This window comes from Dermacentor albipictus, unplaced genomic scaffold (genome assembly GCF_038994185.2).
Source record: "Dermacentor albipictus isolate Rhodes 1998 colony unplaced genomic scaffold, USDA_Dalb.pri_finalv2 scaffold_15, whole genome shotgun sequence".
In the NCBI taxonomy this organism is placed as follows: domain Eukaryota; kingdom Metazoa; phylum Arthropoda; class Arachnida; order Ixodida; family Ixodidae; genus Dermacentor; species Dermacentor albipictus.
Genome location: NW_027225569.1, coordinates 10,328,489 through 10,354,803, shown reverse-complemented (window position 1 = coordinate 10,354,803; position 26,315 = coordinate 10,328,489). Strand labels below are relative to the sequence as shown.

At 45.7% G+C, this 26,315-nt stretch overlaps 1 protein-coding gene across 1 annotated transcript in view; it reads right to left on the bottom strand.

Annotated features, from left to right (window-relative positions):
* LOC135914138 (uncharacterized) overlaps window positions 1–26,315 on the bottom strand; it is a 191,044-nt gene that overhangs the window by 145,910 nt on the left and 18,819 nt on the right. The window contains exon 2 of the mRNA XM_070528941.1: window positions 12,312–12,512. Within this exon, the coding sequence (XP_070385042.1) occupies window positions 12,312–12,512 (201 nt within the window). The remainder of the gene's footprint in view (window positions 1–12,311; window positions 12,513–26,315) is intronic.

Genomic DNA, 26,315 nt, shown 5'->3' with positions numbered 1-26,315 from the left:
CGAGTGTAGCAGTGCTATTGGAGGAATTAGAGGGCAGTAAATGGGATATAATAGGGCTCAGCGAAGTTAGGAGGCCAAAAGAAGCATATACAGTGCTAAAAAGCGGGCACGTCCTGTGCTACCGGGGCTCAGCAGAGAGAAGGGAACTAGGCGTCGGATTCCTGATTAATAAGAATATAGCTGGTAACATACAGGAATTCTATAGCATTAACGAGAGGGTGGCAGGTCTTGTTGTGAAACCTAATAAGAGGTACAAAATGAAGATTGTACAGGTCTACGCCCCTACATCCAGTCATGATGACCAGGAAGTCGAAAGCTTCTATGAAGACGTGGAATCGGCGATGGGTAGAGTGAAAACTAAATACACTATACTAAAGGGTGACTTTAATGCCAAGGTAGGCAAAAAGGAGGCTGGAGACAAGGCAGTGGGGGAATATGGCATAGGCACTAGGAATATCAGGGGGGAGTACCTTCTTCCGCAAACGGGATAGCCGAAAGTGGACGTGGAGGGGCCCGAACGGTGAGACTAGAAATGAAATAGACTTCATACTCTGCGCTAACCCTAACACGTCCACATCATAAAAGATGTGGACGTGCTCGGCAAGGTGCGCTGCAGTGACCACAGGATGGTAAGAACTCGAATTAGCCTAGACCTGAGAAGGGAACGGAAGAAACTGGTACATAAGAAGCCGATCAATGAGTTAGCGGTAAGAGGGAAAATAGAGCAATTCCAGATCAAGCTACAGAACAGGTATTCGGCTTTAACTCAGGAAGAGGACCTTAGTGTTGAAGCAATGAACGACAATCTTGTGGACATCATTAAGGAGTGTGCAATGGAAGTCGGTGGTAACTCCGTTAGGCAGGATACCAGTAAACTATCGCAGGAGACGAAAGATCTGATCAAGAAACGCCAATGTATGAAAGCCTCTAACCCTACAGCTAGAATAGAACTGGCAGAACTTTCGAAGTTAATCAACAAGCGTAAGACAGCTGACATAAGGAAGTATAATATGGATAGAATTGAACATGCTCTCAGGAACGGAGGAAGCCTAAAAACAGTGAAGAAGAAACTAGGAATTGGCAAGAATCAGATGTATGCGTTAAGAGACAAAGCCGGCAATATCATTACTAATATGGATGAGATAGTACAAGTGGCTGAGGAGTTCTATAGAGATTTGTACAGTACCAGTGCCACCCACGACGATAATGGAAGAGAAAGTAGTCTAGAGGAATTCGAAATCCCACAGGTAACGCCGGAAGAAGTAAAGAAAGCCTTGGGAGATATGCAAAGGGGGAAGGCAGCTGGGGAGGATCAGGTAACAGCAGATTTGTTGAAGGATGGTGGGCAGATTGTTCTAGAGAAACTGGCCACCCTGTATACGCAATGCCTCATAACGTCGAGCGTACCGGAATCTTGGAAAAACGCTAACATAATCCTAATCCATAAGAAAGGGGACGCCAAAGACTTGAAAAATTATAGACCAATCAGCTTACTGTCCGTTGCCTACAAACTATTTACTAAGGTAATCGCAAATAGAATCAGGAACACCTTAGACTTCTGTCAAGCAAAGGACCAGGCAGGATTCCGTAAAGGCTACTCAACAATAGATCATATTCACACTATCAATCAGGTGATAGAGAAATGTGCGGAATATAACCAACCCTTATATATTGCTTTCATTGATTACGAGAAAGCATTTGATTCTGTCGAAACCTCAGCAGTCATGGAGGCATTGCCGAATCAGGGTGTAGACGAGCCACATGTAAAAATACTGAAAAATATCTATAGCGGCTCCACAGCCACCATAGTCCTCCATAAAGAAAGCAACAAAATCCCAATAAAGAAAGGCGTCAGGCAGGGAGATACGATCTCCCCAATGCTATTCACAGCGTGTTTACAGGAGGTATTCAGAGACCTGGATTGCGAAGAAATGGGGATAAAAGTTAATGGAGAATACCTTAGTAACTTGCGATTCGCTGATGATATTGCCTTGCTTAGTAACTCAGGGGACCAACTGCAATGCATGCTCACTGACCTGGAGAGGCAAGGTAGAAGAGTGGGTCTAAAAATTAATCTGCAGAAAACTAAAGTAATGTTTAACAGTCTCGGAAGAGAACAGCAGTTTACAATAGGCAGCGAGGCACTGGAAGTCGTAAGGGAATACATCTACTTAGGGCAGGTAGTGACTGCGGATCCGGATCATGAGACAGAAATAATCAGAATAATAAGAATGGGCTGGGGTGCGTTTGGCAGGCATTCTCAGATCACGAACAGCAGGTTGCCATTATCCCTCAAGAGAAAAGTGTATAACAGCTGTGTCTTACCAGTACTCACCTACGGGGCAGAAACCTGGAGGCTTACGAAAAGGGTTCTACTGAAATTGAGGACGACGCAACGAGCTATGGAAAGAAGAATAGTAGGTGTAAAGTTAAGGGATAAGAAAAGAGCAGATTGGGTGAGGGAACAAACGCGAGTTAATGACATCTTAGTTGAAATCAAGAAAAAGAAATGGGCATGGGCAGGACATGTAATGAGGAGGGAAGATAACCAATGGTCATTAAGGGTTACGGACTGGATTCCAAGGGAAGGGAAGCGTAGCAGGGGACGGCAAAAAGTTAGGTGGGCGGATGAGATTAAGAAGTTTGCAGGGACGGCATGGCCACAATTAGTACATGACCGGGGTTGTTGGAGAAATATGGGAGAGGCCTTTGCCCTGCAGTGGGCGTAACCAGGCTGATGATAATGATGATGAATGCTAATTTGGAGTAAGCATTTAAAAATTTTATTATAAATAAGAAATGAAAGCAACTCGACACAAACAGTCATCGGCATGAAAAACACACACCAATATATTAATTTCATTTTTCTAGCTAAGGCACTAGGGAAATATAATTAGTAAATTTTGAGGTAAACTTCTCAGTTGAGCTACTATATACGACGCCTTCAGGTAACGCATTCCACTCCCTTATTGTCTGTGGGATAAACGAGGACACAAATGAGGCACTGCGTAACCTATAGCCTTTTAAGTGTCATGTTTACTTCTAATGGATCTGGTTTCTGGGAACGATAGAAATGGACAGCTCTTTCAGTTTACTTCGTTATTGAAGAGCTGGAATAAGAACTTGAGACGCAGAAGCTTTCCGCGTTTGCTAATTTTGAAAAGACCCGCTCTCGCAAGTAGGTCAGCGGGCTAATGACAACGTCGATGCTTGTTGTGCACTAATGTAATTGCTTTCCTTTGTACTTCTTGTAATCTGTCAATACATAACTTTGTGTGTAGAAACCAATTTATAATACTATATTCAAGAACCGTGCGAACTAAGAATGTTTGTGCTAATAGTTTTTTACTTGGTGGATCATTCCTAATCGAGCGTTTTATTGAGCAAAGTGCAGAAAAGGTCTTTGATGAAATATATTCAACATGTTTATGCCATTTTAAGTCTGCGAAAATGATTACCTCTAGGCAGTTGTAGTGTTGAACGAGTTTTAATGGTACTTCACGTATCACCTAAGTGAAAGTAAGAGGTTTCTTCAGAGAATACCACCTAGTACGCCGTTTTATGTCATCGAACACGTTACGTGATATGTGCTCATACATCTCGATTGCTTTGTATCGCACACTTGGATTCCTGCGCTGTTAGGTTAAAACTGCGTCATGATAACTAAACTAACCTTCTGCAAACAGAGTAGGCTTAGCATACCTGGGATTCTTCTGAGACTACATTACCTGAACTTATTCGCAGGTGTTCAAAACTATGCTTCTCGTTTTATATTACTTCAATAGCATGACTTGGCCTGTTGTGTGCCCCGCCATAACCTGGAAGCCATGCTGTAAATACGGCACACAAATTACGTGATCACTAAATAAAAAATTACGGCCAGTTCCACTATGTCCAAACTGTTAGAACAGCGAAGCTGTTCTTCGCGTTTTCACGGATTGGAACACCGGCCGTATAGCTTTTTAAATTGTGCGTTGTAGCTCATTCGTCGTCGGGATGTTCATTTGCGTTGCTTGGTCTTGCCTCGCCATTGCAGCTTGTGTTCACGGTTCTTGCTCCTGACGCCGTTGTCGTAGCGCACACCTCGTGAGCACGGCTTTGTGATCACTGACGTATAGAGTGAGTGGCACAGCTATCAGTTGCAGATCAGCTACCTTCGCGACGACGAAGTCAACTCAGGTGCGCCAAATCTTAGTTGGTTGCTTGCCCCGCGCATTGCTGAACCATGTTAGTCCAAACTCCGCATGCATGCACTCTACAATCCAGTTCTCCCGCAAAATGTTGATCTTGAAATTCCCGACAACGACAACGGGAACGCTTCCGTAGCGTGCGACGGCAGGCCGGTTCCCGCGCAAGCTTCGGATGGCGCTCACGTCGGGCGGCTTTTTCCTAGGGTATATAAACAGGCTCGGCCATTCTGGAAGTACGAATGCGGAGGAAGAAGTGACGGCTGTTGTTTATATCGCATCGAGCCTCTTACTGACCTACTTTGCGAATACGCTCATTGGCTGCTTCACTCACTCGCCCCATTCTCGGCGCGGCGCAGCTGCCTGTGTCACTCTCGCCTCTCTCGCTACCAGGTCACGTGACCAGCGAGACGCCATGCTGCACGACGGCACGTAATCGACCAAGAACCGTGCCGCTGTTGAAAGAAACGTCGCCACGGTGAGGATTCAATCCGCTGCCCTATCGCTGCTGCTATCGCTCCGTACCCGAACGCGCTAACCACTGCATCACCGTTGCGACAGGCCACAGTATTCAACATCCTCGAGGATGTGTACGTGGTCCGGCTCGGACTGGCGGGCGGTTCACTAGATGGCGCGTGATATGAATGGCGCCGCTGTCGGCGCTATTGGCCTCGAGCTCCACCACTGGAAAAGCTGGCGCCACCGTCGGCGTGACGTGCTAGGAGGGATCACGTGGACATAGCGGCCGCGTCGGCTGCTTCGGGAGCGCCGAAGCGAGCTGAAAACGAGTTTAAATTCCCTCGTACGCTGCGGTCCTCATTTAGTGGCGAAATTTCCCCGCTTCGAGTGTCTCCTTTACAACGCTTCAAAGCACTACAATGGGTAGTGGCTGCCTTTGAAGGCGCGCAACATGGTAGGCTACTGCTCGGTGCCGCAGGGCCGGACGCACGTAACGGAGGCCGGTTCGTGTCAGCACACGTAGCCGCATGACAAGAAGCTGCGTGAAGCTTGGCTCGCGAAACATAAAACCGGCAAACAGTCATCGGCTACAACTCGGGTATGCAGCAAGCACAGATGCGAGGGAGATTTTTACTACGGTACCGGTCTGCGATGTTCTGAAAACGCGAACTGAGGCGCTCGCCCGAGCCCGCTGCCCGACTTATGTCATGACGGTTTGGTCTATGAACTTGTCAATGCTTTGATACTGGCAAGTTCAGGGGAGTGGAAAGGCAGCGGTAAGAAGCACATTTAAGAAAAGCATGGCATATAATCATGTTTATGTTATGAATTAATGCACTGGATTACAAAAAAGGAGCAGCGGGAGAATGCACGCTGAGAACACCGATAAACATACAGTGCGACGCAACTCGAGAAATAATATTGAAAGGTCAAAGAATTTAGAAGAAAAAAAAAAGATTGAATCGTCATGACGGCACATCACAGTCTCCGTAGGCGTCGAAGTCTCTACAATGAAATTATTTTTGAAGAGCTCTGATGGCGCCCACGCAACAATGGTTGCTTGTATACTTAATGCTCATATTCTGCGGCCTAAAGCTCATGGCACGGTGCGAAAACGCGCGCGCGGAGAAAGCGAAACACTGCGCGGACAAGCATGCAGACGCGCAGTCGGTCGCTGCGAATATGCGCGATCGCTGCATTGAGGCTTCGTTCTATTACACTCCATTTAGTTATACAAACACTACAAGAACATATTTCACATAGTTTGCTCTCAGCGTTTACCTACCTTTTAGGCAAGAAGGCGGTTATGGAGACTCCAACGCGGCGACCGCGCGCAGTGGCGTTCACTGTACGTATTCGGTAAAGAGATAGCGTCTGTAAACGATTGTGTGCTTTCAGTTTGCCCAAGATTATTATTTATACAGTAAGAAACTTCTCTCGTTTCGAAAGTACTTACAGAAATGTCCGGGAGAGCTCACGCGTGGTGTTTTCAGTGAACGCTGACAGCAAAACCTATGAGAAGCGCGCCGCGTGATCCCTCATACTACGCCAGCGAGGCCTTTCCGATAGATGGCGACTCCGTAACTCCTCGCCGCCAATAGAGACATCGTCGTCCGAAGCAGAATCGCTCGCGTCAATTGGCGGCGAGGAGTTACGGAGTCGCCACCTATCGGAAGCGCCTCGCTGGCGTAGTATGAGGGATCACGTGGTGCGCTCCTCATAGGTTTTGTTGTCAGCGCTCACTGAAAACACTACGCGCGAGCTCTCCCGGACATTTCTCTAAGTAATTTCGAAACGAGAGAAGTTTTTTTACTGTCTAAATAATAATCTTGGGCAAACTGAAAGCATAGAATCGTTTACAGACATTATCTCTTTAACGAATACGTACAGTGAACGACACTGCGCGTGGTCGCCGCGATGGAGTCTCCCGAACCGGCTTCTTGCGTGAAAGGTAGGTAAACGCTGAGAGCAAACTACGCGAAATGTGTTTTTATAGTGTTTGTATAACGAAATGGAGCGTAATAGAATGAAGCCTCAATGCAGCTATCGCACAGAATCGCAGCGACCGACTTCGCGTCTGCATGCTTGTCCGCGCACTGTTTTGCTTTCGCCGTGTGCGCGTTTTCACACCGTGCCGTGAGCGTTAGGCCGCAGAATATGAGCATTTGACAGTATACAGCAACCATTGTTGCGTGGGCGCTATCAGAACTGTTCAAAAAATAATTCCATTGTAGAGACTTCGACGGGTACGGGGACTGTGAATGTGCCATCGCGACAATTCAATCTTCTTTTTTCTTCTAAATTCTTGGACTTTTCAATATTATTTCTCGAGCTTCGTCGCACTGTATGTTTATCGGTGTTCTCAGCGGGCGATTTCCCGCTGCTTCTTTTATGCGAAGCATATTACGAGAGCTCAACCCAGCTCCTCAGGCGCGGCGGTGTCGCCTTGAATACCACGTGACACCGTGACGTCACGACAGAGGAGAAGTGGCTTTGGCTCAACTCTTGCAAGATGGGCTGGGTGGGAATCGAACCAGGGTCTCCGGAGTGTGAGACGGAGACGCAACCACTGAGCCACGAGTACGATGCTTCAAAGCGGTACAAAAGCGCCTCTAGTGAATGCGGTGTTGCCTTAGAAACGAGCTGTTTCTAACGCTCAGGCGTGCGTCGATTGCTCAGGCGCACATTTCGTTGCCGCGCCGAACGCTGCGTTGCTGCGAACGCTGCGGGGCGCGTAGTCGCTGCGCCGTAGCCCATTGTAATGGCGGGTCGACGGGAACGCTGTCGCGTTCCACTCTTGAAGGCGAAGCAGAGTAACGCATGAGTTGTTTCTTCGTCTAGCCGAACCAAATATAGCCAAGCAACAGCAGTTCACCAGGCTAAACAGTGGTTCAACAACTGAAATAAAGGCTAGTATGCTTCGCATCCTGGGCTCAACCTTACCTAAGCCACAGTCATTTTTTTTGTAATCCAGTGCATTAATTCATAACACAGACATGACTATATGCCATGCATTTTTTTAGTGTGCTTCTTAGCGCTCCCTTTCCACTCCAGTGAACTTGCCAGTATCTATAGCATCCACAAATTCATAGACCAAACCGTCGTGACATTAGTCGGGCAGCGGGCACTGGCGAGCGTCTCAATGCGCGTTTTCCGAACATCGTAGACCCGGCGCCGTAGCAGAAATCTTCCTCGCATCTGCGCTTGCTGCGTACCCGAGTTGTAGCCGATGACTGTTTGCCGCTTTTATGTTTCGCGAGCCAAGCTTCGCGCAGCTTGTCCTGCGGCTACGTGTGAGTAATAAGGCGGACACCGGGCTCCGTTGCGTACGTCCGGCACTGCTGCACCGATCAATAGCCTACCATGTTGTGCGCCTTCAAAGGCCGCCGCTACTTATTGTAGTGCTTTCTAGCGTTGTAAAGGAGACACCCGAAGCGGGAGAATCACGCCACTAAATGAGGACCGCAGCTAGCGTACGAGGGAATTTAAACTCTCGTTTTCAGCTCACTTAGGTGCTCCCGAAGCAGCCGACGCGGCTGCTATGTCCACGTGATCCCTTATACCACGTCACGCCGACGGTGGCGCCAGCTTTTCCAGTGGTGGAGCTCGACGCCAATACATCATCAGGCGATGCAGCAAAGCGTTGCCGGAGGCGCCAGTTCACTGCTGACGAAGTAGAAGACGATCGCAACGCGGCGTGACGTGCGAATCCAGCTGCTGCACGGTGACTGCTTCGGTGGAGATGGATATATGTGTGCTGTACAGTTCGTCGAAACGGGACTTGTGGCTGTGCGTGCCCGTGGCACCAAATCTCTCTCAAATGGTCTCGGCAGCGTTCGTGTACGTACTCGCCCCTCCAATAGACGCAGTCACTACTTCACGAGGCACTGAATTCCACTTGGCGTTCGAGAACATACACGCTCACTGCACAAAGTAAGGTGCGCCCCAACATACTACTCCGATCACAAGGTCATGCTACTGTCGATCAGTTTGGAAACGCAAGTGGCGTCGCCGAGCCTATGGTGAACGAAGACGAATAAGATGCAACGCGCTGGGGTATCCATCGAACGAGGTCTACGACAACCCCCCCCCCCCCCCCACAAATATGAGCTGCAATTCGCCTACGAACCCAATGAAGAGGTGCGCTGTGAACACCATGGTGCCGCTCGGAAAATGAAGTCATCGCTTGGCAAATTGGTTTCATCATGCTGAAAAGTAGTTTCATCGAGAAAGAACACTCAACCCAATGTAAAGATAATATCAGACATCCACCGAAGCATAGCGAACTGCTACAAAGGTAACGCATACGCGTTCCTCGAAAGAAACAGCCTCGCATTTGAAGAAAAATTCATCTTGGTCCGGCATTCCAACCCGGGACAATCACCTTTCCGGGTCAGCCGCTCTACCATCTGAGTTAATCAGGCAGCTGGCAGATGGCAGGGCGAAGTCGAATTCATTACTCTCTATACACTACTCTCTTCACTTTGCGGGTTTCCGCAGAAGTATTACGTTAACGCAATGTGTGTATGGCCGGCTTGTCTTCTTGCGTTGTTGCTACCTTATAAGCACAAACAATAAACACGGAGAAAGTGGGAGATGGAAATTCAAGACGATGAGCAATACGAGAAGACGGTAAAACCGGCTCCCGGTTTTACCTTGTTCTAGTTTTGCTCAACATTACACTCGAAAACCTAACGCAGCTGCACTAAACAGAGGAACATACGTCCTCAAAACTAAACTCAGCGACATCTATAATCGACACACTCAGCCACAAGTAATGCATTCGCCTTTACATAGCATGCGAATTGCTCACGCGCCCTCTAAATATTCTTCTTACAGCAGTGTTACATCTATGAAACGTACTTCAACTCTCATCCCGGCTGAAATGTGCAGGATTGCATCTTTTTTCACAAAATTAGTCAGTTCCACTCTCAACGCACTGCTTCTGACACGTCTGTCGTGCATTTCATCCCGTTTTTATAGTAACACAAAAGCTGGTGACCATCTTCACAGATAAAGCTGTACCAGCGTCGCTTTATTATAGAAAGACTTCTAGATTGGCGACACCGGGTTCCTTCCATCGCCTCCAACCAGGAGAACGTTAGAGTCAAAGCAGCCGTGCACAACGCTGTGTAAAGCTTTATTGTTTAAGATGTTTATTATTTGTTCGTATACAAAACTACTTTCCGTCCTGCAATTATTTAACCAACAACACTATAAGACCTTCGCAGCTTTCTTTGAGTAGCGTTCTACTTCCGGTGCTTTTGTTCACGACTTCGCTACTTTCTCAGTTCCTGTTGACAATCTTCTGACCTCAGGGACGTCTTTAGTCTGGTCCACATATTAGGGCCGATGCTGTGCTATTTTGGGTCAAATGCTTCGACTATGCCAAAACCTGGCGCTTTCCTGCTGCAGCGGAATCGTGCATTCGAAGAGCAAATCGTGGCTTTCACGTACCTTATCGTACCTTAGCGTGCGTGTCCTTATCGTACCGTTTTGTACAAAAGAACAAATTGGTAGTGAACGATCTATTTATGTCTGCTCTAGTAGCGCATGGCTGCGCATTTTCGCACTATATATACAGTAATACTCATAGCGGTCCCCACTTTCACGTTTAGAAGCAACTAATTTGCATGGTATGCTTACTTTCTTGGCTGCTAAGTTCTAAATGGATGTGAGCGTAGCTTCGTGAGGCTATATTATATTTTCTGTTTATTTGCTGTACGCATACATTGCTTTCTAAACCGTGCATTTTATAGGGCACCTCTGCCTGTTGAGGTGCATTACATATGTACACGGACAGTACTCGTACGAGAAATCGCACTTTCCACGTACACACGTAAATATTGCCAGGAAACATTTTAACTGTAATCATTAGGACACATCTTGCCGTTGCCAAATTGGGTCCGAGCAGTAGAAGAGTTGCTTGCTTTGTGTAAATGCTAAGTAAGCATGAGTTCCACATGTCTATTCTCATTTTTGTTTTAAGAGGGCGTTGGTGTGGCAGTTATGACGGCTTTTCGCCGCTAGCAAGAAGCTATTGCAGCACTTATTTGGAACGACAGAGAGTTTCATAGCTCCTGCAGGGCCATGCATAAATCATCACAACACACTGAACGCTTGGCAGCACATTTCTGGAGACTGTCCGTTTATGATGTTTGGTGTTTCATAGTTTTATTTTTGTTTTACGCTCACGCGTAACTACACTCATGGACATCTTTCGGTGGCTATGAAAAGAAAGCTACAGAGGCAAAGCGCGCACAAATAAGGGCGCTTCTGGAAAGAGTCCCGCGATTTCATCCACGTTAGTTTACGCTGGGGAAGAGAAACACACACCTTATTAGGAACAGTTAAATAAGACAAAACACACCACTGAATGCAAAAGTTTACATATTGGGCGGCTTTTCCTTTCCGCGTATGGGGAAACAGAAGCACGATGCCGCCGCACATGGAACCTCCGTCAATTCGCCGTCTTTTGCAGCAACCAAAAGTACTGTCAAACTGTGCGGTTCTTTGCTTACATGACGGTATATACGGATTAGTTACACCATTTCACCGTCGAGCGAGGCCACATGTAATTCTTGTACCACTTTCAGAGCCAACTTACAAACATTTTTATGGCATGCAAACGTGCTAGGTTAAGCCAATATAACCCACAGTCTTCTCATTCAAACCAAAAATATGTCAGTAGCAGACAGCCCGCTTAAATTGCTGACTTGGCTGCAACATGGCGGTAGCGCCATCTGTAGTGGAACTCACCTTTAAGCACTACTGTACGTGTCTTCCTGTTCCTCACTGTAACCGCATCTGCCAGCCCATCCCCGCACATTACGAACTGCCTACTCCTTTCAGAAACACAGGCGAAGGCTTAGCCTTGCCTTGGCAGCATCCGGAAAGCGGAACGTCACGTGAGATATTTCTGCATCTCTAGGTTGACCAGTGTCTATAAATATATCACATATGCTAAAACGTCGAGCAGTTAGCGCTGTATTAATTGCCCTTCCTTAACAGCACTCGCTTCTCAGCCACGTATCATGTTCCGATGGAGTGCGACAGCATTGAAACGCAAGAAGCCTGACAACGCTGCTTCTAAAACATCCACCCGAAGCGGTCATCTTCGCTGTTATCGTTCCTTATAGTGTCTCACATAGGCAAATAAACGGCACGTTATTCTCACTGCCTTATTGCCACATACGACGCATATCGTGCAATGGAAGCTACTTAATCGCTTTCGGTTTACATGAAGCGATTTGTAGAGAATCTTCGGGCAAGAATAATTAGCAAACTCTTCTAGAAAGCGCGACTAAACTGAAGCATAGGCTGACATTGTTGCATAGAAGCACTGTGAATTAGCGCATGTCTTTCGAAATGCATGTCATCGGTGGTTTTTGTCGTGCAGAACGACACAACGATCAAGTTCGAATTAGTGTAGAGCTTCATGGAAAGTGTTGGCTTGCACCCTAGTTCATATCCATGATGAATATTTGATGTAATCGCTTCCAATGCATACTTCTAAAGGATTGAAGGTAGTGCGCTTTAGAATGAACTAGGGTTTGATGAAACGAAACTTCCGCAAAGTACAGTGAAACTTAAGCTGGTACGTGAAGCATATATTGAGCTTTAAGTTTTATCTAGCAACTCATTAATACAGAACTCTACACCCACCTGGAACTGGCGTAGCCCTAGTAGCCGCACTTATCGGCTCTGCTGTTGAAGGCGATGCGCGGGTAGGCGGCCTCGCTGTGGTCATAGGTAAAACGTTGAGTGGGTGTTTGTCATTGCCGGTAGTGGTCTTCGTTGCCACAGCTCCGTAGTCTCCCTCACCGCCGCTTAAGTCAAGGACTTCGAAGGTCGTTTTCTGATCATCTGAATCCGAGCAGAAGAATCAGTAGTGAGCTTTAAAACTTGTGTTGAAGAAGACTAGCTACGTACACTGCGGACTGGCATTCATCATAATCATCAGTTGTTGACGAATTGAAAGAACTAGCCGAATGGGTCTGCCAGCTGTGAGCTGTCTTAACTCCAGCTTTCTTTTTTTTATGGTGGCTCACGTGTTTACACTTATAAAAAACAAACCTCAAAATTTTGGACTGTTGGTAATTTTAGGCATGTGTTCTTCCGCCACAAGGTTTTGATAATAAGGTCTGCACTAAATCAACCTTTTGTGAAGACCAGAGTACCCTTGTCTGACGCAAGGCGCTTTTGAAGCCCTTAATATTAGGTAGCAGGTATAAAGAAACATTAGCCTTAGTGTCATGAGAACGACGATCACCGTCAAGTCCCAAGTCACCAATATTTGCAAATAATTTATCCAAAAAAGACCCGATTATTTGATGATGGCTCAATGTTCTCCAGCTAAAATTAATTCCATTTCGGCATGGGAAACGCGCATTTAGTGATGTCATCCAAACATCAAACGGCGCAAAAATGGTGTCGGACAATGTAAATCCAAAAGTGGAGATTAGGGCTAACCGTACATAGAAGAGCAGAAAAATAATGTAGACATGCATACAACATAAAAATACATTTCAATAGTGCTTTGACAATGTCCACATACACGAGTGGTGGCGCACGTCTTGTTGAACTTTATTGAGATTTAGACAACATATAGTTGTCCAGGTGAAGAGGGCTAAAGGTGACCCACGTGGTCACCTGGACTAGGCCTTAAACACCCTGCATTCATGCAGACATATTTTCGACATAATTAATGGCGAAGGACGAACAATTTCTTACAGAAAGACTACAACAATTCACATACAGCAATATACATATGAAAAGCACATCGTCCATTCATACCAATCTAATTAAATATATAAAGTAACCACAATCATGTCCACTTGACAAAAAAGCAGAGGAAGAATTCCTAACTGGGTCTCCTAAACAACAGTAAAACTTCACTCGACAAAAAAAACAAAGGAAGAAATCAGGACTGGCTTATGCACGATTCAAGAAAAACCGGTTTGCCTGTTTTCGGAAAGCAGGCTAAGTGGAACTGGTTTCTAAGAGATCAATCAGATTAGAATAAAGGTTTAACAGATAAGGAATTTGCCAACTTAATAGCTGTGTGCCGTAGTTCGTCTTACATTTAAACCAAACCAAGTATCAAAAGTAGAAAGACGACATAAACAATGAAAGAAGCACCAACATCCACGATAACAATCACACGGAATGACCGAACGATGAAATGGGACTGTTTTAGTGCCTGCTTAGCCACTTGTGGGACAATGCCACCATTTACATCCCACTGAGTAAATTGCGCAGAAACGCGTCTGAAGAGCAAAGAAGCGCGTTTAACTTGGTTGTTTTGTGCTTCTTCCTGCCTAAAGTTTTCATCGACTCACGTGAGAATAGGTTTCAGAGGGCTAATAAGAAGCGACAAGCGTGCAATAGGCAGAAACATCTTATTTTTTGGAACGCTTTCTCGATTTGGCTGATATGTTCTCACGAGGACAAAATTCTCGAAATGGCCGATAAGTTAATCCTGTTTCCTGCGTATAAATTACACAGTTACATGGCAATAAGAAGCCACATTTGTAGCCTAAGGCGATAACTAGTCAGCAAAAGTCGCCCTTATGTATGCACGTGCAAAAACCCGCTTGTCCAAAAGGCTGATGATGCCGTTAAGTTCAATGCATACACGACAAGTTCGCACAAAGACTTTGCGTATGTTCTTCATTGTAGCGCATTTGTCTTTTGCGTCGACCTTCGGTTTGTTGTGTAAAGGAAACCGTTACATACGATCCTTTATTGAAAACCTGCAGGGTCTACGGAAAAAATGAGTCCCACTTTTGTAAAAAGCTGTTTCTTTTGAACATGTTCCTGTGGGTGGGAAGCGCAACCCGGACGAAGGACGAAAGGAAGAACACAACACGAGCGCAGTCTAGCAATAATTTCATTGCTTGTTCTTTGACTTTCTTAGGTTGAATGTGCACCTTCTTGAAGTTCTTTGTTAAAGCGGCTGAGGCTTTCTCGGAAAACTGCCCCTCCGTTAGGAGGACGAAGTACCCTTCTTTATCAGCGGTCAGTACTTTCACTTCGTTTTCCCTTAAAAATTGCACAAGAGTTGAATTTTCCGCGCTCTGCCATTCTGGTTTCCTTGATGACCAACTCGCCCAGCTTGCCGTCTTAATTCAGTTTGTTTCTTTTGAGTGGGACAAATATGTCCCACGCTTTAGATATTATCTGGTTGCGCAAAAGTAAAATTACTTGCCAGCTATTTCTAAGCACATTTACTTGTGTCGCACATAAAGTGTTTTGTTTCGTGAGCAAATTATTCAAATAATCTTCTGACGCCCTCTGCCCCAGCTGGGCATGATGGCGACCTTTGAAGCAACTCCGATGCTCGCCGAGCTAGATTTCTCGATGGCGCCGGGTCTGCTCTGCATATACATTGTCACATGTAGATCGCAACGAATACGTATGGACGTATGCATCTTATTATGCGGTTGGTCATCCACACTTTATCAAAACGTTTAGTTTGTGTGCACACTTACTTCGCTCTAACCTACGGCATATGTGGTCTACCCCCTTGCCTGATTTGTCGTACTTATAAAAATTGTCATCTCTTTGTCATCTAATGTGTTTGTCTCTCACAAACACATTACATGATAAAGAGATGACGATGGGCGCTGACTGATAGTGCAGTTATATTACTTGAGTTGCGTTGTAATATCCAGATGCAGATATTAGTTGCAAACAAAATTCGACATGTCGTCAAACTAGCTAGCAAATTTTTAAATTAACTTTTAGGTGACTATTTCAGGAAATATATCACTTGAGAAACTGTGGCACGAGCGTTTGCCAGGCTATCTTACTTTGCACAATAACAAGGATTATAATTACGCAACATTTGAGATATGTGTGGCGAAAGTGTTGCGAGCAAATGCACTCATGCTTTTGTTTTGCCTTGGAGGGAATAAAATGTACAGCTCTGCTAACATTGAAAATTTCGAATATGACTCGAGTAATATTTGCTTTCGATCCGTAACTGACTGGCAAATTTACTATTCCTAATTTTACAATTTTCGCCGCCGTTTGAGTGTAATGTATAAGAGAGCCTAACGGTGTCTACGGTGAGACAACAGCAATTGCTAAGCAAATGCACAAGTTCGCGATCAAGCCATGGTGCAGACAAGTTCTGCTCAATAACTTGAAAATCCCTTTCTAGTGATTGTTCCCGTTTGGGCTAGTTGGTGTTCTGTAGTGAGTTTTAGTTTGCTATTTCTCAGTCTATTGTAGTTCAGTCTAGTGTATTCATTATTCTAGTCTTTCACTATAACTTTAGACTATGGAATAAGCGCTTGTCTGTGTTTCTTCTCGTTCCGTTTTCGTTCGTGCTTTAAACTTATTAGTGATTGTGTCTCGAAAATTCAGTGGCTTCGTTTCGTGTGCTCTAACATTGGATAGTATACGAAATTCTTGCCTCGATTTACGCCACGCAATTTTCTTTATTGGACACTGCCATCAGCTTTGGTGGCAGTGCCCATTTGAGTATTCGATGACATATTTGGAGGCCCTTTTGTCGCATATTCGTGTTCAAATCGACTCTCAAATTTCACACGTACAACAAGCCTAATAAAATGACAGTTTGTTGTAATATGACTGGAAAACTGGTTATTTACGGAAGTTCTGGCGGGCGTATATATAAAAACTCATGTCGTCTTAGTAGATATGGGGCCCTATAACGTAAACCTATTCCAATATGTTTCTATTCCAATCTCCTGACGTCAAATTTGCGTAACCACCGACGCAAGCACCGGGCGGTCACCCACAGGTTTGTCTGTACAGACCAATCAAACACTGTCCTCGTCCACAGGAGGTCAATTTTGTTTGCTTGAAAAACGAATAACATTGCCTATACTGAGCGGCTTGTCGTATCTAATTGGCTGAGAAGAGGCGAGGAGAACGCTCAAGTGGAGAGGGAGCCGCTGGGGCAGAGCCAGTGCACTGAAGATCGATAACCGTATCAAGAGGGTGGTGCCGGCGTCTGCGAATGGTCGGCTTTCCCTTACTTAGCTTGTGGTGGCTGGTTGAAAATCGCGACGGCATGCAACGGAAGCTTAAAAATGACGCTAAAACTGACCCTCAGCAAAAAAGAGTTGGCAGAATGAGGTGGTAAACGTGGCGAAAGTGCTGGAAAACGTTACACGGCCACGCAAGAAGTTTTATTATACGCAAATACACCCATGCTCTCTGGCAGGTGCGAGTAGCCAGCGTCTCAGCGATCGGCAGCAGCCATTTTTTATTCCTTTCGGAACGGGGCGGCCTGCGGCTATTCCGAAAAAAATTCAGGTATGTTCGGCATATTAATGCATCTATATCGCTTACGCGTCACTTTGACGCGGTAAGTTTGTTCGGTTTTGTGACGTCGCGTGACAGGCAGGTGAAGTGGGTGCAGACCGTAAGCTTTTTGCCAATAGCCGAGGGCTAGTGGCGAAAAGGGGTCGAATCAGAAATAACTGTTTTTCTTTTTTCTGTCAAATCAAGCATTGTCAGTGTGTACACATCATATCAGATGGGGAGCTATTGCGGTTTTCGTGACGTCACGTGACAGAAAGGTGAAGTGGGGGTGGTCGAAAAAAGTTTTTGACCAATCGTGGAGGGCTGATAGCAGAATTGGAATAGAAAAGTTTGAAATAGTTTTACGTTATAGCGCCCATGCTTTGGAAACTCGACAGTTTCAATTGGCAAATTGCAAGAATACCCCCAAATGTTTATGACGCTTATGCCCGCAATTTTTTAGTGAAATATTATTAAATTAATTTCTTCTGTAAGTACTGTTCGCTTCATCGTGCAGTCTGGTTCAAGGATAAATGTGGGGTCGTCTGTAAGATGCAATGTTTAAAATTTTGTAAATTCGAGAAAGCAGCAAAACCAAATTCAGCACTACCTATCCAACGATCACGGTCAGCGGTAATGCGTTTAGCATTGCATCAATATAGTGATAACTTATTGCCACCGTCAAAACGTGTTATTTCTGTGGCGTTTGTATGGCGGGAGTTCTCTTTCGAGCTCATTTAAGAGCGTACGGTGCAATATAGCGGCGTCACCGTGAAGCCTGCTCATGGCATCCAGAATGCATGGCGCACAGGTACATGCGAACACCGAGAAACGCGTCCCGTGGTAGCCGGGCTCTTCTCACGTGCTTCTTTCTGGACACGCTGCGCCATCCAGTGGCACAACCAGCAAGTCCATGTGTTGCCTCCGAGAAGACAACTGTGGCGCGCCTGTTTATGAGAACGCTGAGAATTGTTCCCTCGCTTGACACACACTGAGTGGCGCATACTCGATGTCCCAAGCTGGCGAGAGGCGCAGCAAAAGATTACACATACCTAATGCATGCCGGCGCAGCTCACGAAAGTGTGGGCGTGAAAGACGCTCATTGAAGACGGTCATCGTCACGTAGCCATTGTATTTGTGGCAAAGCCTGCGCGCTTCTTTTTAAGGCGAAAGCCTTGAGTGGCTCATACGCCCGATGGCCATGAAAAAGAAAACGCATATGTCTGGTGCACTTGTACGCAAACTGTCATCAGCAATGGCAAGTGAAATATACGATGGCTCATCCCTCTCATAATGCAGAGACTGCAAGGACTCAGCAGAGTGAAGCGTACAGTACATACAACCATTCATATCTCGAATACAACGGAGAAAAAGCGTGGCGTCTAATCGAGCTGTAAAAAAAAAGAAAGAAAGGAAAAAAACATGCGACCTTCTCGGTATCCCACTAATGGCTCCTACTTCCGTAAGCTATGTAAAAGAAAGCAATGGCTCATACCTCTGTAAGCCTAACGCTAAGAGCGCTCAGCCAAATGAGCGAACAGTGCAAATATTCAATGAAATCACCCATACAACACAAAGAACAGCATACGTTTCATTCCCCTGCTGAGTGGATGAAACTTAAAGTCGAAGAGAAATGTCATTGGCGCGAGTCTGATCCCGCTATACGAACATGCGAAACCGCAGCAATGCGTCAACAACGAGCAGATGAATCCGAACTGTGAAAACAGCAACGTGACGGTGCGACACGACGCATTGCCAAGTGATGTTGTGATCGGCCGTTCACCCCGCGACGTCCCTCGGTCACGGCTCGCACGATTATGGGGAACAAGCCGACGGCCTCGGCAAAATGGTTCTCGATACGGACGAATTATGACCACCTTGGGAAACCCGCGTTCAGGATAGCTTTGAGTAATTATGAATGATACGCTTGTCAGCTGCAGAAACTGGCGTGTACAAGCCGGAGAGGCGCTCAGTGCGATGATCCGGCCACTACCTGTCAGAGTACGATCGGAGTCGGCGAAAAGGGCAACCTACTTCCGGATTGGGGGGACCTGATGTTGCTGAAATACTATAGCGCCAAACAGAGGACACAAGAAGAGACATGGACGAGCGCTTCCGTGTTCGTCCGCACCCGACGCGCTCGTCCGTGTCTCTTCTTGTGTCGTCTGTTCGGTGCTATAGTACTTCAGTAACATGCACCAACTAGCCGAACAAAAAGTTCTGCTGAAGGACCTTATGTCATCGGTCTCCTGACACAGGATAAGTGAGACCTGATGTCAGCGGCCTCGTGACACCGTATTGGTGGGACCTGTTGTCATCGGGCCCCTGGCAGCGGATTGGGGAAGTGACTAAAGAATGATCACACAAGGCAGAAAAGGAGCTATAGACGGTGGGAGTGATCGACAACTTCCAATTCAGCATCAACGTTTCTGTATTACTTTGTATTTTCATGTACATATGTAAATGTACACGTGTTTGTCAAACGTCCTGAATATCGGATCCAGCCTCACATTCGTCTCACTTCTCCCCGAGGGGAGAGGATGACACGTAGTCGAACCCCGAGTCGCAACAGTGTGCAGCTGGCTTTCGCCTTCACGTATAACACAAGTGCAACATGCCGCTGAATTTGTTTTACTTTTCATTGTGTTATTTCACACGAATAAAAGAGTGAAGAACTCCTTCAGAAAGTCATGCAACCTGTTGAGGTCACTTTTCATTGCATTTAATCATTTCATCATTTATGAACCCTTATGGACCCTTAACAGGGCATTACATAAGGGGGAGGGGTGAAACAGTATTGAAATAACATGTAATAGGGGGGGAGGGGGGGCAGTGAATCCTATTAAACAACGAACCAACTACGTTACAAGCAGAGAGCGCACAAAAAAGGATACAGTAAAGAGCAGTGGAAAACACAAGGCAAAAGAAGGTAAAACACAATGACGTGATGGAGCAAGTTATTAGGAATAAGCTAACAAACGAAGAGATTCTTTGTAATAAGAGATTGACACCCAACCGGACATTGAAGTACAAGACAAAGTATACAAAGCATAATGTTTATATGTTCTATTGGGCAACGCCTGTAACGTAAAGATTGTGCGAGAAAACAAACAAATGCGTAGTTCAAGTTATCTAACATAAAACTCAGTTAAGCACTGCCCGAAATTTTCAGGATTTCTCTCAAGAGAAGCTGCTTCGGGAAGGAAATTCGAGTCTTCAATGGCTGCGGGAAGAAACGATTTTTTTAATGCAAGAGTCGAACCATGAAAGCGTTGGACGCTGTTGCAGTTTAACAGGTGGCGAGATGTTCGAGCGGGTGGCAGGAACAGTGCACCATGCAGGTTAGGAAACTTGTGATATAGCTTATGGAACAGGCTCAGACGTGAGTTTCTGCATCTTACTGCTAAAAGGGGTAGTTCAAGAGTTGATTTAATGTGGGTTACGCTGACGTGTGTATTATAGTTTGATGAAATAAATCGGGCAGCACGATTTTGGATCGACTCGACAGAGGTAATTAAATAATCTTTGTAAGGGCTCCAAATCGGAGAAACGTATTCGAGTTTGCTCGTAACGAAGGTTTCGTAAGCTATTTTTCTGATGTACAGGGGGTACAGATGTAGTGTTCTTTTTAAGTAACCTAGCGACCTTGAGGTATCAGTTACATCATTCGAGATATGCTCCATGTCAGTTTACTGGTAATGAGGACGCCTAGGTATCCGTAAGAGCTACCATGTGATAAAACTGTCGAATTAAAGGAATATTGAAAGCTGAGATTAGTTCTTTCTTTGTGCGTGAAACAGCCATTCATTTGCACTTTGAGGTATTATGGTCCATCAACCAGCGCGAGCGCCACGTTTGAATTAGGATTAGGTCGCGTTGCAGTAATGATTGATCACTTCTCTCTGAGATTGGACGATATGCAACGCAATCATCAGCCAAGAGGCGAATAGATGACGTTATTCCAGATTGCAAGTCATTTATGAAGATAAGAAAGAGAAGTGGCCCAAGAACTGATCCCTGAGGGACACCGGATACTACGTGTGCTGCTGTTGAATGCTTAACGCCAATAACTGCTAACTGAGATCGTCCAGTTAGAAAGCTTTTGATCCATGACAGGGTAAGCGGGTCAAGATGAAGACAACCGAGTTTGACCATGAGACGACGATGAGCTACAAGATCAAATGCCTTTGAAAAATCGATGTAAATGACCTCGGTCTGAAGAGACGAATCCAAGTTCAAGTTGAGGTCTGTAGTGAATTCGAATAATCATGTATCACATGATAACCTGGGGCGAAAGCCGTGCTGCTTGTGGAAAAAGAAAGATTTGTTATCGAGATGACTCGCGACGTGGGAATATATGATGCATTCCATTAGTTTGCACGCAATGCATGTCAGCAATATACGCCGATAATTTGACGGGTCCGAGCGGTGGCCTTTTCTGAATTTTTGATTTTTTGAAATTGTTTCCTATGTTGCCATGGATGAAGTCTATCCATGTATAATCGAAATGAAATGGTTCTGACTCGAGGGTGTTAAGAAGGGATAAAGGGAAAGAAGAGCTCGGTGCGGGTGTGCACGCTGAAGACGATATGGTGTCCTTAGCTCATATTGTTTTTTGCGTCACGCCGCGGCACCGCGAAACAACCGCCGACGTGTTCTTATTCATAAAGAATACCACAGTGCATTCATTCTACGGAGCTCCACCAGAATGAAATCTAGTTCAGCATGACACAAGTACATACGTCTTCTGTCAAAATGCGAACCACTGCCAATGAAAATAAATCTAGACACACTTGCAAAAGGCGATGTTACTAGAAATAATTCTCATTTGTTTTTTCTCTATACACGTTATTCGCAGCCGACCCGTAGCACCCTGCGCATGTCAGCCGACAGGCAGACACCTTGGAAAGCACGACCAAGAACGATATTTAGAGTGACAAAGCAATATATAACGATTCGCTAAAGCTCTTAAAGGCCAACATTCGGCGCCTTCTAAAGTAAAAAAAAAAAACTACGTTTGCGGCATTATAAACAGCCTCTTTTCATAGTGGATGCATCTTAAACACTACCTATTGTTTCCATAACGTAGCAAGCTTGTTCTATGAAAGCCTCATTGAGAACTCAAGATTGCAAAAGAGGCTCCTCGGTAAAACTGAGTCACGTGCGTGCGTTTATCTCTCCGCTCTACAAGAAATTACAAGTGCCACTTGTACAAAAAGGAAGTTCTTATATGACTCGGTTCAGCGCAATAGACGGGACCACAGGAAGACGAGACAGACGGTATAAATACAGGTCCTACCTGTCTCTGATTCCTTTAGTCTTCTATAAAGCGTATTACTGTTGTCAAAAATGCACCACCAATTGGCACAAAATTATATTCTTCTGAAGATATCTGGCTGCTCAAAATGCCGTAGTCACCCAGTGCACGCCCGGACCGCCAAGGTATTGAAGTATGAGGGCGAAGGTGACACCTCACCGCAGCAACGTGTCATTTGAAATGAGGATTACAACTTCACTCACCTTGTGCACAAAATGTCTCCTCGCCAACGACTTGTCTCGCCTTTAATATGTGTTTATATGATTGTGACAAGTAGCATGTGGCGCCGTAATTGCACGTGAATACTCCAGGAATCCGAACCACATTAGTGCGACAGAAGAGAGCCGTTAGAGACTGGCTAAATTGTCTTACGAGGTGCATGGAGACGCTAGCATAACGCAATGAAGGGGACAAGGAGAATGAGAAAGCTGCCGTAGTCTCTTTTGCTCAAGACACCCTCAAAACGCAAATTGCTGTAATTGGGTCCAGGCCTGCTTCTGACTAAGAGAATGCGCCACATGAAAACGTTGTCACTTAAGTACGCGTGATGCGCTAACAAATGTTATACGCTATGGGCGTATTCAGGTCATGGCGATTTATCTGCGGGTACGCTCAAATATTGAAATAAAACACAAATGCTGAATGGTCAGACTGAAGCGTTCAGAGAGCTGCAAGTCACACCTGATGCGCAAGAGCTTCGCCTAATAGGCGGTTGGGTTTAGTGAAAGGGACTGTCCGAAGAAAAGTGATAACTCTCTCATACTGATCCAAGTCCCCTTTGAGGCATATTCCACTCTGCATTATCGAACTGTGACTGACATTAAGCAGAAGTATATTTAAATAGGTAGCCAGTTCGTACTTGGCATTTCGCGTTGCGATGGCCATTTCCAATGGTATTTGCGAAATGCTGTTACTTATATTGCTAAGCAAATAAATTTCAACTGAAAAACAAACTGAACTGGGAGTCATATATCTCGCCCTTTCTATCACAAACTGTAATGCCCACCTTTTTAATGCGAGAACACTACTTGGCACATTGTGCGACACCGCCGTCATCATAAAGCTGTGGCAGATTAACGGCACATAAATTACGTTAGCTGCGTTTAATTTTAAAAGAAATGTGGGCAGGGTGAAGAATCGATCCTCTACCCCACCACCAATGCCACCGTTCCGTAGCCGACCGCGCTAACCACTGCGCCACCGTGCCCCTGCACCACCGTTGTAACAGTGCAGTGTTCAACATGATGGAGGCTGTGTACGTGCTCCTGCTCGACTTGGGGGACGGGTCACTAGATGGCGCATGGTAAGAGTGGTGCCACTGTCGGCGCTATGGAGTCTCCGTCGTCCGAGGTTGAAACGCTCACGTCTACAGAACATCAGGCGATGCAGCAAAGCGTGGGTCGAGCCGCCAGTTCACTGCCGAGCAAGTACGAGACCATTGCAACGCAGCGAGACGCTGCGAAACGAGCTTCCGCAGCCAAACAAAGGTCAACGCCCAAACCTCCGGCCACGCGACAGGCAGTGCGAGCTGCAGCTTAGCCGGAGCCCATGGCCAACGACGATGAATAAGGTGCTACGTGCGTCACGTACCATTCGGACAACGACTATCACATTCCGCCATAGCATAAGGTGGAGCCTGCCTACGAGCCCAATGAAGAAATGTAATAATGATCGGAAAAGGACTGTCATCGCTCGCCAAAGTGGTCTCATAAAGTAAGAAACGCAACGCAATGTCCGTGAAGCCCTGCTTTAAGAACTGCGCAAATAAAACTGAAACATCCCAATGTGGCCGGTCTCTCGTCTTGCGTTGTTGCGATCTCATAAGCAGCAACATTACACTGGGGAACATACCGCGGAGCACTAAGCTCAGCAACATTTCGCTGCAACGCTAAACGCAGCGCAAGTCATGCTGTCGCATTTACAAATCGTAATAATGCCTTAAGAGACCCTCCCCTCAGTTTTTTTGTTTTCTTTTGCGAAGCGAAGTGCGCAACAAGCACTTTATTGAGCTCTATGGTTATCATTCATAAACTTCTTTCCCAACGTGTCCTTACCCGATGCCGTGATGATTAAGAAAAATATCGCGAAGCAGAAAAGAAAGACAAGAACGAAGATCCCGATCGTGACGATGAAAATCCAAGAGGAGGAGGTTTCAGTACTGCAAAGAAAGAAAGTCGCAGTTTCGCCCGAAAAGCGAAGCACTGGCTGCGATAGCAAATCTGCAGATATTTACACACAGAAAGGATAGCATTTTCATCGGCCTGTGTATAAACTTGTGAACATTCCCACGCTAACTAAATAAACAATGAGATAATATGTAAGCCCGACGGAACGAGTACGTAGAAAGAAACAGACACTCTTTGTGTCTCTTTCTTTATACGTCCTCGTTCATTCACGCTTACACATCCTATCATGGATTGAAAGCAACTAGTCCGCCAACGTGTTTTAACTAAATCAACAAGCACGCTGTAACGCGCGCACAAGTAAACATGAACACATCGCGCTCGACGAGCGTGGAAATTCTAAAACTGGTACAGCGCAAAATGAAAAGAAAGAAGCAAGGCGAGCTGGCCAGAAGAAGGAACAGAGCGCTGTCTTCTGGCCGGCTCAGCTTGTTTCTTCCTTTGCATGATGCACTGTACCAGCTTTAGGGTGCAATAACAAGGACCCCTATTCCTGAACCTTAGTGAGCGCGCAAACTCGTCAAAATGCTGGAGTGAAAATCGCGACGCCAGAAATCGAATGAACCTTCATGCATATCTTGCTTCTACGCAAACGAAACGTCGAAAGCACAGCGCATACGAAGCTACCGGCATTACACGCACTTTGCGAACATCGCAGGTTACTTTGAACATGAGGCCCGCGTGTTCGCGCGCTTTCGCCACGTCGCAGATAGCTTTTAATATACGGCGCTCGAATGGCCGCACCATAAGCAGCAGGCGCCTGAAAAAAACGACCCCCGCGCCCCCTCCTCTGCCTCACCCCCGTGCCTCCCACGCAACTGGAGAGGGCGCGCTTCCCGCCCACCTTCATCGGTCACACACGCAAGACTGAGCCGAGTTCGCCGGTTCACCCTCTCAAGCTTTCAGTAACGCAAACGGCATACGGCGCGCGCCAACAATTTCATCACCCTTGGACAGAAACTCACGGCGACGGCGACCGCTGAAATGTGCCTGGAATGTCGGTATAATTGCTATCGCAATAAAACATTCTTACAGTAGACTGAATAAATGGACGTGAAAGTAACACTGCTGTCCTGCTTCATCTTGTCCATTACAAATGTTAGCGATGTTAGGTAAAGCCTTCTTGTGTTACGTGTAGGCACAATTACTGATGTCACCGTCACGAGGCTCGTACTGGAAGAAAATATGTCTATGAAGTACTCTGGAGTGAATGCGCCGGCGCACTTGAGACAATATGTCGGGTATAGGGATGTTCGATAATTTTTTTATTCGAGTAACGACTAAACATTTATCATGCTAGCTTTAATTGACAATCGCTCTCTATTCAATGTTTAACCGAAAGTTTAACCAATTGAGTAACCGAAAGTTGTCTAGTTTCGCAGGACCCTACTTTATTGTTTGAGAGGTGGAACCAGGTTACACTCTTAAAACAGTTGCGCCAGTTTGGGTGTATATTTGGGTCAAAACGATAATCGTCATCTGTAATGCTTGCGTTTTCTTTCTTGAAAACGGGGCGCCCGCTATTTTCCTGTTGAGAACGCTCTGTCGTGCTGATAGCGGGCATTTCGTGCGTGACTCGGAAGTACCAGGCTCGCAGTGTCAAAGAAAGGAAATGCGGGCAAGGCAGATGACGATTAATGTTGTTAGGCAAATATACACTACAAAGTGTGCAACCGTATTAAGAGAGTACAAATAGAAGAGTATAGAGTTTGATTTAAAATAATCTGTAATTTGTTAAACACTAAATAGAGTTGGCACTAGTGGCCTTTGAAAAGATAAACAATATATGCATGTTATGAAATGACACTTGCAGCAGAATTACACAAGATACTTGTCACTAGTTAATACCCATACAGTGCATTTCAGAATAAGAGAAATGGCAGTTAATGT